Source organism: Hemiscyllium ocellatum, chromosome 45, assembly GCF_020745735.1.
Source record: "Hemiscyllium ocellatum isolate sHemOce1 chromosome 45, sHemOce1.pat.X.cur, whole genome shotgun sequence".
Lineage (NCBI taxonomy): Eukaryota > Metazoa > Chordata > Chondrichthyes > Orectolobiformes > Hemiscylliidae > Hemiscyllium > Hemiscyllium ocellatum.
In genome coordinates, this window is record NC_083445.1 from 30,958,143 (window position 1) to 30,971,634 (window position 13,492).

Below are 13,492 nucleotides of genomic sequence, written 5' to 3' on the forward strand. Positions count from 1 at the left end.
TGCCCATGTTAGGTGCATTAGTCAGGGCTAAGTATAGGGTAGTTGAATGGGTTGCTCTGCAGAGGGTCAGTGTGAATTTGTTGGGCCAAAGGACCTGTCCCCATATTGTTGGGAATCTAATATAATCTCTGATTGGGTTTGGTTTGGGTTTGGTTTGGGAATGGGATTGCTGCTGTTTTCTGGTCCCTCCCCCTTGGTGGGATAGGAATGCAAACTCAACTGCTGCTGTTCATCGCCTCTCTCTCCCAGAATTAGAATGTGAATGGGTTTGTTACTGGCTGTTGGTTTCAAATTTAGAATAGAATCCCTACTGTGTGGAATCACGCCCCGTCGGCCCAGCAAGTCCACTAAGATAAAAACAAGGGCTGCAGATGCTGGAAATCAGGTTCTGGATGAGAGTGGTGCTGGAAGAGCACAGCAGGTCAGACAGCATCCCAGGAGCAGAGAAAATCGACGTATCATCAGGAGTAGAGGCAGAGAGCCTGAAGGATGGAGAGATAAATGGGGAGTGGGAGAAAGTAGCATAGAGTGCAATAGGTCAGGGCATGCTGAGCTGGAAGTGTGGAGCTGGGGAAATGAGGAAACTGGTGAAGTCCACATTGATGGACTGGGGTTCCCCAACCCTCCGAAGACTATCGTACCTAAGTAACTGACATATCCCTGAACACCATAGAGGCATGGAGAGAGTGGGACTCGAACCCAAGACCCTGTCGCTGTGAGGCAGCAGCGCTATCCACTGCGCCACCCTCTGCCCAACAGCCTCTCTGCGGGATGGTCAAGGCTGATGGGCGGAGCCAATGACGCACAGAGCGGGCGGTGATTGTGAGGTCAGTTTGTGGGCGGGGCCAATGACGCAACGAGCGGACGGTGATTGTGAGGCCAGTTTGTGGGCGGGGCCAATGACGCAACGAGCGGACGGTGATTGTGAGGTCAGATTGTGGGCGGGGTGACGGTGCGAGCATGCGCAGAGGAACCGGTGACCGAGCGGAAAGCCTTTGAGAGCGGAGTCGGCGGGACCGAGCCGCCATGGCCGGGGAGGCCGTGCAGGTAGGAACCGGGGGACAGAGCCGGCCGGCCGGTGTGTGAGTGATCACGGGTTACCTCTGGACTGGCGGCTGTCCACCCCGAGGCCGGGCTCGGGCCGGGCTCAGGGTCAGCGCCGGGGCCGGTCCTTCAGACCCAGCGACACCGCCCCGGGTGGGAGGGGGCGGGGAACAGCGTGACTGACAGCTGGCTGCACCAATCAGTGAGAGGCAGGCGGCAGCAGTAACCAATCAGTGCCAAGCAGGTCATCACCATTCTTGTCCACGGGGGGGCGTGTGGATCTGGAAGGGCAGTCCCCCCCAGGGTGGGGACATCACTCACACCCCCCCCCCCAGGGTGGGGACATCACATCACCCCCCCCCCCCCAGGGTGGGGACATCACACCCCCCCCAGGGTGGGGACATCACATCCCCCAGGGTGGGGACATCACTCACCCCCCCCCCCAGGGTGGGGACATCACATCCCCCCCAGGGTGGGGACATCACACACATCACCCCCAGGGTGGGGACATCACATCACCCCCAGGGTGGGGACATCACCCCAGGGTGGGGACATCACACACACGCCCCCCCCCAGGGTGGGGACATCACACACACGCCCCCCCAGGGTGGGGACATCACATCACCCCCAGGGTGGGGACATCACACCCCCCAGGGTGGGGACATCACACACCCAGGGTGGGGACATCACATCACCCCCAGGGTGGGCACATCTCACACACACACCCCCCTCCCAGGGTGGGGACATCACACCCCCCAGGGTGGGGACATCACACCCCCCAGGGTGGGGACATCACACACCCAGGGTGGGGACATCACATCACCCCCAGGGTGGGCACAGCACACACACACACACACACACACACTCCCCCAGGGTGGGGACATCACATCCCCGCCAGGGTGGGCACAGCACACACACACACACACACACACACACACACACTCCCCCAGGGTGGGGACATCACATCCCCGCCAGGGTGGGCACAGCACACACACACACACACACACACACACACACACACTCCCCCAGGGTGGGGACATCACATCCCCCCCAGGGTGGGCACAGCACACACACACACACACCCAGGGTGGGGACATCACACACACACTGCCCCCCCAGGGTGGGGACATCATACACACTCCCCAGCGTAGAGACATCATACACCCCCAGGGTGGGGACATCAACCCCAGGGTGGGGGAGTGGAAATTAAACACCCCAGAGAAGGTGGGGGGGAGGGGGGAGTGGTGAGTGAGGACATGAAGACCCTCAGGGTTGGGGAGGTGCTGGTGGTAATGGGGCACATTGTGACTTGGGGTCTGGGTCTTCGAGTGAGATCATGGGGAGATATTTCCGGTGAACCTGTGGGGGGAGAGCCCCACCCCACAGCATCTCCCACCTGGAAGTTGGTTTGCTGTGTGTCCCCCCGTGTTCTAACTGAGTTATTGTCCTTGTCTGATCATGGCCTGTTAATCTGATGCTCCAACTACCTGCCAGGCATTGTCAAAACAGTGAATCTGAAAGTGTTTCCTGTTCTGATTTATTTTTAATTGAAGAGAATTGCTGTCTGATCCTTCATGTTGGCCTTATTTACATGTCTGATGTAACTCCGGGTTCAACCTTGCTTAGAGGAGCAGGACCAGAAAGTGTCCCAATGCTTCTCTCAGGAGTACTGCGACGTGTTGTCTAAGTTAACAGGATGACCCCACCTCTCATTGTCCATTCTGGCTGAATGTTCGGAGTCAGTGTTCGGGAAGTTCAGTCTTGAGAGCAGTTTGGATGGTAAAACTGTTCTAGTCTACACCTGCTGGTTTAATGTTAACTGATATATCAGAGCGACATGTGTCTGTGTCGTAAAAATGCTGGGGTTGGTTGTACAAGAGCGATTTGAATGGACAGTACTAAACAGGAGTGCAAGTAACGAGAGAACTCTCAGAAATAGCCAGTCTAACCAAGATAAGGTGAATGGACCCTCGTGTTATAAGATTCTGTCTTTAATTAGAAGCCATGTTGGATTTTTCTGTCATCTCTATTGGCTGTCTGCACATCTTAGCTCTGGGCTACCAAATGAGCCCACCGGTTGTTTCTGCGTCCAACAAATAGCTACCTTGTGCTCTCCCGGCCTCTGCATCTGCTGCAGTGGCCCGTTGCGATTGGTGAAGCTGTAACTGTTTACCAAAACATCGAAGCCACGTTGCATACTATTCTACTGTTGCCGGGCCGAAATCCTTGTTTCACGGCAGTACCCTGATTCCAGCCAGTGGGTCATGTTGCTGTCTGATTATTACCCTCCTTTTTGTTTGGCCTCTTTAATTAAGAAGGGATGTAATTGTATTCGAAGCAGTTCACAGGAGGTTCACTTGACTGATTTCTGGGTAGGTGTTACACAGAAAGATCAGTTGGACACTTGGGCCAGTATCTACTGTGTTCAGGAGAATGAGAGGTGACCTTACTGAAATTTAAGATTCTGAACAGACTCGACCAATGTAGACACAAAAAGGCTGTTTCCTCCAGTGTCAGAAAGAGTGGACTTTTACAAAGACCCCCATTTAAGGCCGAGCTGAAGAGAATTTTCTTCTCCCTGAGGATTGAAGCGCTGTGTACCTCTTCCATGGTGGGGTGCAGGCAGGATTGTTGAAGATTTTTAGTGAGACATCTTGACAAACAAGGGACTCGGAGGTTATGGGGGATGGGATTGCCTGGAAGATGGCTTTGAGATTATAATCGAGTATGGTTTTATTGAGGTGGAATAGGCTTGAGGGGCTGAAAGCCTACTCCGAACCTGTATGTACTCGAGGACAGTAGAGAGTGGCAATAATACCCACATCCTACAAACAAACTTGGGGCAAAGTAGCAAAGACAAAAGAGAAGGCAGAAACAATCCTGGATTGACCGAGGCAAATGCAAAAAGAGAGAATCCGGTGTCATAATTTAGTAAATTGAGAGTTATATTCTCAGTTGGTGAATTGTGTCCAGTTCTGAGCAGCTGTCTGTGGGATAAAAGTTGGATATGGCGCTCAGGCAATTTCTTGGAATGAAAGTCTGAAGAGATTGGGATTGTTTTTCAGAACAGAGCAGATTTCGTAAAGATAATCAAGTGTAAATTAGGACAATATGTCTCCACTGACAGCATTGTAGTTAACCAAGGTATTCTCAGAATGCATTGTCTGACAGGATGGTGAAAGCAGTTTCAATTCTGACATTTGTGAGGGAACTGATCGAATACTTGAATATTCTGAAGTGATGACGAACAGGCAGCTGGCACGCATTCTTTGGGCTGAATGGCCTCCTGTGCTATAAGGTTCTGTGATTCTCCATAACTGTGATGGTAAGCTGTCATGGGATTCTCAGTTCAAGTCCCACAGAATGATACTGTCCAATACAATAGGTCCTTTGGACCAATAAGTCTGTACTGCCAAGATGATGCTAAATCTGCACTAGTCCCACTATCCAGCACTAGGCCTGGAGACTTGAAAGTAGTGACATTTCAAATGCTCATCCAATAACTTTATAATGATTTTGCTGTGACTATACTCCAAGGTGCTGTCTGGCAGACCCTAACCATCCTCCAGGTGAAGATTGTTTTGTACAAAGTCATTGACCCCCCCCCTCCCCCCCCAAGAACCTCCAGCCTTTTGCTTTAAAATTATGCCCCCTTTTTCTTGCCTCCCCAACCATGGGGAACTGCTGCTTTCTGTCCACTCTCTCCATGCGGTAATAATGATACATCTCTATCAGGTGCCCCAGAACCTTCTGTATTCAAAGAAAACAGCCTGAACTTATTCGGCCTCTTCTCCTAGCTAAAGGACACCATCCTGGCCACTCTCCCCGACAATGGAATCCTTCCTCTAGTGCGGTGACTAGAACTGTGCAGACTCCGCCAGCTGTGGTGGAACAAAGTCCTGAACAGCTCCAACATAAACTCCCTGGATGTATAATCTATGCCTCAAATGATAAAGGTAAGTATCCCATATGTCTTCCTAACTACCCTATTGACCTGTCCTGGCACCTTTTAGGATTTGTGGACAATGACCCCATGATCCCTCGGTTTGTCTGAGCTTCCTGGTGTCCTACCATTCATTAAGTACTGCTTTAATCCGAAATGTGTTCCCTCACACTTATCAGGGTTAAATCCCATCTGCTGCTGATCTGTTTACATCCTCCTGTTGCCCAAGACCTCCTTCCTTACTGTCAATCACCTGGCCAGTCTGTATGTCACTGCAAACTTCCTCATCTCTCTCTGTCACATTCTCATCTCATTTGGTTATAGAAGTATGTCACAAACAATAAGGAGCCCATTAGTCAGGCCTGTGCTGTGTCACTGGAAGGCTCCTGCGATAGGACCCGTGCCCCTACAACCCACCCTCCCATCCTGGCACCTTGCCCTGCCACCGCAGGAACTGTAAAACCTGTGCCCACACCTCCTCCCTCACCTCTATCCAAGACCCTAAAGGAGCCTTCCACATCCATCAAAGTTTTACCTGCACATCCACTATATCATTTATTGTATCCGTTGCTCCCGATGCAGTCTCCTCTACATTGGGGAGACTGGGCGCCTCCTAGCAGAGCGCTTTAGGGAACATCTCTGGCATACCTGCACCAATCAACCACACCGCCCCGTGGCCCAACATTTCAACTCCCCCTCCCACTCTGCCGAGGACATGGAGGTCCTGGGCCTCCTTCACCGCTGCTCCCTCATCACCAGACACCTGGAGGAAGAACGCCTCATCTTCCGCCTCGGAACACTTCAACCCCAGGGCATCAATGTGGACTTCAACAGTTTCCTCATTTCCCCTCCCCCCACCTCACCCTAGTTCCAAACTTCCAGCTCAGCACTGTCCCCATGACTTGTCCGGACTTGTGCTAGCTGCCTATCTCCTTTTCCACCTATCCACTCCACCCTCTCCTCCCTGACCTATCACCTTCATCCCCTCCCCCACTCACCCATTGTACTCTACGCTACTCTCTCCCCACCCCCACCCTCCTCGAATTTATCTCTCCATGCTTCAGGTTCACTGCCTTTATTCTTGGTGAAGGGCTTTTGCCCGAAACGTCGATCTCGCTGCTCCTCGGATGCTGCCTGAACTGCTGTGCTCTTCCAGCACCACTGCTCAGAATCCAGCTGCATGCTAACCTCTGAGTATTTTCTCAGCAAATGCATTTATTGTGTGAAAGAGTGTCAAGGTCATGGGACAAAGTGGGCCCAGATTACTCATCTATTGCCTTGCAGTTAAAAACTGCAATTTCTCCGATGTGGAGATCTAGTTCCTCCATCTAATAGATTAAGGAAGGCTTGTGGATGTTGGTTACTTTGATATTTCTCTGAAGTTTTAATCTATAGATTTGATTTGATCTATGCAAAAGCTGCAGACTGGCCGGAAAGTTTCTGGTCTAATTTTAGAACCAGTTTCACAGCCGGGTGGCGGATGAATAAAACCTTTGATGGTTTGTCTTCGTTTCCTCTTTAACTAGTCAAGCCTGGGTCAAAACTGAAGTGGACAGATCTCTGTATCAAAATAACCTTTTATCTCCCTTATATTTAAGGAAAAAGCATTTTGCCTGACAAGAGACTGGGGAAGCTTTCACTGAGGGGGGCGTTGTGCTGTAGAGTCATAGTCATAGAGATGTACGGCATGGAAACAGACCCTTCGGTCCAACCTGTCCAGATATCCCAACCCAATCTAGTCCCACCTGCCAGCACCCGGCCCATATCCCTCCAAACCCTTCCTATTCAAATACCCATCCAAATGCCTCTTAAATGTTGTAATTGTACCAGCCTCCACCACATCCTCTGGCAGCTCATTCCATACACGTCCCAGCCTCTGTGTGAAAAAGTTGCCCCTTAGGTCTGTGGCTTTAGATGGGCCTGGTGAAGTAGAATGGGAACTGATTGGGCCTGACATGTTCAAGGCAGAGGACAGCGGAGAACAGAAGAGGCAGTTGCTTCAGACTAACACCTGCTTCCCACAACGGCTAACGTGGCAGGCAGCAGAGTCGAGTGATTCTCCATCAGAGCTGCTCTGCCTCCCCTTCGCCAATACTGCCAGCTATTTCTGTTTTGGTTCTGACCTCCAGCATCCACAGTTCTTCGTTTTACTTACATCTGGTTCTGGGGGCTAAAGGGACCAAGGTGTATGGGGAGAAAGTGGGAGCAGGGGACGAAGTTGGATGATCAGCTGTGATCATACTGAATGGTCGAGCAAGCTTAAAGGGATGCAAGGTCTGCCCTCACTTTGGTTTTGTGTTTCTGTCCCTCACGTTTTGTACCTTTTACATCATTTGTATCAGAATTGGTGAGAGTGTTATATTCCAATGGTCTGTGCTGTTTTCCAGCTGCATCAGGTTTTGACCCTGTTCAGTTTGATATGATGTTCTTGTTTGGTTTTGAGCCAGTCAGTGAGGAGATGGAGCAGGAGTTGTACACAAACAGTTTGATGATTTCCTATAAGGGTGCTGAGAGTCATTTGGAAGATGCTTGACTATTATCTGAGTGTTCCTGTTGTTTATCGTCCTTGTTTACATACTCCTGCCTATCTGGGCATCTCTCCCCCCTCACAATGTCCAGCTCTCCTCCCCTCCTTCCCATTTCTCACACTGAAATGCTGGAATGCCTCCTGAACTCTGGGTCTGAGGCCAGCCTCAGCACTTGATGGCCACAGATTTTCATAGAATCCATATAGTGTGGAAACAGGCCATTTGGCCCAACAATTCCACAGCGACCTCCTGAAGACTAGCCCACCCAGACCCATTCCTCTGCCCTATTGCTGTATATTTTTCCTGCGTCATGCACCTAACCTGCACATCCCTGAACGCTATTGGGCAATTTAGCATAGCAAGTGCTCTCTAACCTGCAGATCTTTGGATACTGGGAGGAAACCCACACAGAGTCCAGCCCAAGAAAGCAATTATCAATTTGTGAGCGCTTCCAATGTGCCGACAGTGGGTGGGAAGATCAGGAGAATTTCCTCCCGGCCAGAACCATGTGCTAGCTTCAATGCAATTGTCAACAAGTGCAGGATGTAGGTTCGTTCAAGAGCTGGAAGGTTCATTTCCAGACATTTCGTTACCCTACTAGATAACACCTTCAGTGGGCCTCAGGCAACACAATGCTGAAAATTCCTGCTTTCTGTTTATATGTTTGGGTTTCTTTGAGTCGGTGATGTCATTTCCCATGGTGAAGTCACTTCCTGTTCCTTTTCTCAGGAATGAGGTCTAACTCGATGTGTTTGTTGATAGAGTTCTGGTCGGAATGCCAAGCTTCTAGGGATTCCCGTGCGTGTCTTTGTTTGGACTGTCCCAGGATGAACGTGTTGTCCCAGTTGAAGTGGTGTCCTTCCTCATCCGTATGGGAGGTTGCTAGTGAGAGAGGGTCATGTCATTTTGTGGCTAGTTGGTATTCATGTGTCCTGGTGGCTAGTTTTCTGCCTGTTTGCCCAGTGTAGTGTCTATTACAGTCCTTGCATGTTATTTGGTAAATGACATTAGCTTTGCTTGTTGTCTGTATAAATAACTTCCATCCAAAACCCCAACCTGAGCTCCAAATCTTCTCAAACCTCATTGTGAACAAATGCTTATGCACATGTGGACCATCTCCCAGCCTGAAACTACAACCATACCAATTGGCATGGTGGCTCAGTAGTTAGCACTGCTGCCCCACAGTGCCAGGGACCAATTCCAGCCTCTGGTGACTGTCTGTGTGGACTTTGCACATTCTCCCCGTGTCTGCGTGGATTTCCTCCCACAGTCTAAAGATGTGCAGGTTAGGGTGAACTGGCCGTGCTATATTGCCCAGAATGTTCAGCGATGTGTAGGTTAGACATTAATCGGGGGAAATGTAGAGCAGTAGGGTAGGGGAATGGGTCTGGGTGGGATGCTCGTCAGAGGGTTGGTGTGGACTTGTTGGTCCTAATGGCCTGTCTCCACACTGTAGGGATTCGATGATGTATGATCTATGAAGCAGTTTCCATTATTGTATCTCTCAGTCCCAACCTGCAAGGAAATATTTTCTCTCTGGAAACTGGACTGAACATTAAAGTAGGATGTCAAATTAAATAGCTAAACCAATATTATCAAGGCACTCTGCGGTAATTTTTCTGTTCATTAAATGTGGGCAAAATCTTATAGTTTCAACTTAGATGTCACCAGATTGTCTATAATACACAAATTGACATGTAATTATGATGTATTTAATCGCTGTCAATTAATTGTTCTCCTATTCAAATATTGAAAAGATAGGGTCTTCACCACTGTGTGTGTGTGTGTGTGTGTGTGTCTGTCTGTCTGTCTGTCTGTCTGTCTGTCTGTCTGTCTGTCACTGGGCCATGCCCTTCCCACTGTGTGTGTGTGTGGAGTCTGGATGTTGGTAATGAAGTGTTAACTATGCTAAGCTAGTTTGTGTTAAGTGGATGACTGTTCGTTTGTTTTTTGCCTCCTCCCAATGTCACTGTTGGCTGTTTTGATTCACTTCACTGGCTGGGAAGAACAAAACACTTGATGCAGTACAGATTCTGGGTGCTGACAACATACTAGCTGTCATGTTGACGTCTCCTTTCCAAAATTAGCTACACCTCTGGCCAAGCTATCGCAGTATGGCTACAACATGGCATTTTGCCTGATGGAGCAACAGTTGCTAGATATGTGTTGCCCACAAAATCAGGACCAATTAACTCTTTTTGTTCCTGTCCCATCAAACCTCATTTGGTGGTCTGCAAAGTGATTGCTATCTGTTGGTAACAGTTCAGAAATTTGAACTCAGATTTCTCCAGTTTCCTCATTTCCCCTCCCCCACTTTGTCTCAGTCGGTTCCCTCAACTCAGCACCGCCCTCCTAACCTGCAATCTCCTTACTGACCTCTCCGCCCCCACCCCACTCCGGCCTATCACCCTCACCTTGACCCCTATTCCTGAGATGCTGCCTAACCTGCTGTGCTTTGACCAGCAACACATTTTCAGCTGTGATCTCCAGCATCTGCAGACCTCACTTTTTACTTAAGTGAAGTTGAACAGGATTTGGTGAAAACTTGCTTGTTGGTAGAATTATGCCTGGCACAGAGATTGTTTTGGAGGCCATTATAATTGCAGCAGTTTCTCAGTGTCATGGTTGAGGTCTAGTTATCATAACTTCATGAGAACAAGGTGGTTAGTTCTGGGAGGAATAAAAAGAAGTGTTTTGGTAAAGTGCTCCAACTTGCTATGTTTCCGCTAGGAAAGAATTTTAAGAATATAAAATCCAAAAGTTTAAAGGAAGGTGCTGACATCTTGGTAAGCAGACACTAATTGGATGAGGCATTACCACGTCGAATACAGCATAGAATAATGATTCTGAACGCTTTTGTTTAAATTAAGGAAAAAAGGTACATTGCCTCTGGTCAGGGTATTGCTGTCAGAATGCCTCACAATAGCTGTCCCCCTACCTTTTGTTTAATTGGAATACATGCAGCATCTGGACTTACTGCTTGGAAAGGACAGGGGCGGTGTGTGTATCTGTCCAAGTAATCTCACTGCAAACCTGACTGACCATCTTAACTTAGCGGAATGGGATTCTTTGACAGGAGTTGATGAACCTTTATAAAATACTATTTAGCTTCAGTGTATGTTAGTAAGGATGGCTTTGAATTGTTAGTGGAAATAGGGACTGAAGTTACGTTGGGAGATTGGAGAAGCTGAGGCAGTTTTCCTTGTTTTGTGAATATTGAGGAGAGATTTAATGGAGGTTTTCAAAAGCATGGGTATGGAAGAAAGGTCAACTATTCCCATTGGCAGAGGATGGAGGTGACCAGGCTTAAGGTGAACGACAGAAAGATAGTGAGTAGCTGTGATCTGAAATGCATTTACTGAGTGGAGGTGGGGAAACATCTGCAGACCCATGAGGTAAGGCCGGTGGATTGAGACCAGCTATTGCAGAGCACTAGAGTATCCTTCTCCTGTGATTTAGCTTACATTTAGATTCTCTTCTTCCATTCTGAGGTGAGGAGTGGGGATGTTCACTGACGATTGTGAAAATGTTCAGCACCATTGCTGGCAGCTTAGGTATTGAAGCAGTCCATGCAGTATGCAACAAGAGCGTGGCCACTTTCAGACTTGGGCAATGACTGGCAGGTAACCTTTGAGGTAAAAACAATGACTGCAGATGCTGGCAACCAGATTCTGGATTAGTGGTGCTGGAAGAGCACAGCAGTTCAGGCAGCATCCAAAGTGCAGCGACATCGACGTTTCGGGCAAAAGCCCTTGTACCTTTGAGCCATGCAATGCCCACTTCAAACCAGACCAAATCTAACCATCTTTCTCCCTTTGCCTTTCAACGTGATTCTTGCTGAATATTCCACCACCACCAACTTTGCTGGGGGAGGGGGGGGGGGGTGGAAATTGGGAGGGATGGTTAATTAAAGTTGAACTGGACAACTGTATAAATATGATGGCGACAGCCGCAGGTCAGAGGCCAGAAGTTCTGCGTTGCATAACTTGCCTGTATTTCTCCATGGTTTGTGGGTGGAATCTGTACACAAAAAAAAAACTTGTAGTCAAGGGCAGTTGGGGATGTGTGATGAACACTTTTCCTCTGATAATTGTGTCACACTAATTAGATTTCAAAACTCTCCTGTCATCCATTCTCCCTCACCTCTTTCTCTTTCTCCTCTCCTCCCCTTTCCCTCCTACAATCATCCATTTTGCTTCCCTTTCCAATCCCCTCCTCCCTCTTTTACTTACTTCTCTTGTGAGTAGGAAAGTAGGCCAGATCTTGTGGTTTTTATAGCTTCGTAGCTCCGTTCAGCAAAAGGGAAGTGCAGCTTGCTGTTTGTTGTCCGTTAAATCACATGTTTAGTTCGATGGTAAAACTGCGGTTGAAATGGGTGTCTAGAGAAAAACAAAGCCATTTGTCTAGGCTTTGGGAAGAAGGGGATAACTCATTGTTGACTTCCTTATTTGTAAATACTTAACTGCTTCAGGCAGGCACTTCATATTTGTCTGTGTGGAGGGGATGAGTTCAACCCAAGTCCAGCTTGAGCTATTGAACTGTGTATCGTCTGTGCCAATTGCGGTTAAGACCTTAACTTCACGAGTTCTCTTTCCCATTCTTGCCTTTGCCTTTGAAACCTATCTTAACTTTAACTCAGTGTTTGAAATGGACCTTGAACCGATCATTTTGGTTATCTGCAGTCATATCACCTTTAATTCTGTTGAATTAAAATACTGGATAAAAGCAAATTACTGCGAATGCTGGAATCTGAAACCAAAAGAGAAAATGCTGGAAAATCTCAGCAGGTCTGGCAGCATCTGTAAGGAGAGAAAAGAGCTGATGTTTCGGGTCTAACTCCCCCTTTGTCAAAGCTAAAAAAAAAGTGAGAAAGATGGAGGTTTTTATACGAGGCTGAGAGAAGGTGAGTCATGGCTCCAGAAGCAAAGATAACAATAAAGAGGTGATAATGACAGTGCACAGAGAGATTATAGGGAGATTAGGAGCTGTGAGTGACCAAGGCTGAAGCCAGTGCAGTGTGACAATATACGGGGGGGGGGGTGGTGAAGCAGAGGCAAAGTGGAAAACAGGGGAGAAGGGGAGCAAAGGGGGACGAGGAGAGAAAAAGGGTGATGAGAGAGTGGGGAGCGAGAGAAAGTGAGACAATCAAGAAATAACAGGTACAGAACAGTGGAAAAAAAATTAAAAGGGGATAAATGAAATAAAATTACGGAGCAGAATGAAAACAGAGGGTCGAGCTGGGATAATCATCTGAAGCTGTTGAATTCAGCGTTGAGACCGGCAGGCTGTAACGTGCCGAGTCGGAAGATGAGATGCTGTTCCTCCAGTTTGCGTTGAGCTTCACTGGAACATTGCAGCAGGCCAAGGACAGACATGTGGGTATGGGAGCAGGGTTGGGTGTTCAAGTAGCAAGCCACGGGGAGGTCCGGGACCTGATTGCGTACAGACCAAAGGTACTCAGCAAAGCGATCGCCCAGTCGGCGTTTTGTCTCTCCGATATAGAGGAGACCACATGGGGAGCAACGAATGCAATAGACCAAATTGAAAGAGGTACAAGTGAAGCTGCTTAATCTGAAAGGAGTGTTTGGGGCCTTGGATGGTGAGCATGGAAGAGGTAAAGGGGCAGGTGTTGTACCTTCTGCGATTGCATGGGAAGGTGTCGGGCGTGATGGGCGAGTGCACTAGGTTGTCCTGGAGGGAACGATCTCTGTGCAATGCAGACAGGGGGAGGGAAGAGAAGATGTGTTTAGTGGTGGCGTCGTGTTGGAGTTGGCAAGGAGGATTGTTCTTTTGCACATGAAGGCTGGTAGGGTGAAAGGTGAGAACAAGTGGGTCCCTATCCTTGTTCTGGGAGAGGGGGGGGGGGGGGGGGGGGGGGAGGGGTTGTGGCGCGGGAGATGGACCACACGCTGTCGAGAGCCCTGTCAACAACTCTAGGTGGGAAGCCACGGTTGGAGAAGAAGGAACACATCTTAAG

At 48.8% G+C, this 13,492-nt stretch overlaps 1 protein-coding gene across 2 annotated transcripts in view; it reads left to right on the top strand.

The window, feature by feature from the left end:
- Positions 1 to 974: 974 nt before the first annotated feature.
- Positions 975 to 13,492, top strand: part of pkn1a (protein kinase N1a) — a 207,371-nt gene continuing 194,853 nt past the window's right edge. For both annotated transcript variants that reach the window (XM_060855310.1, XM_060855311.1), the window contains exon 1: positions 975 to 1,047. In XM_060855310.1, coding sequence (XP_060711293.1) covers positions 1,027 to 1,047 — 21 coding nt within the window. In that variant the 5' untranslated portion in view covers positions 975 to 1,026. The remainder of the gene's footprint in view (positions 1,048 to 13,492) is intronic.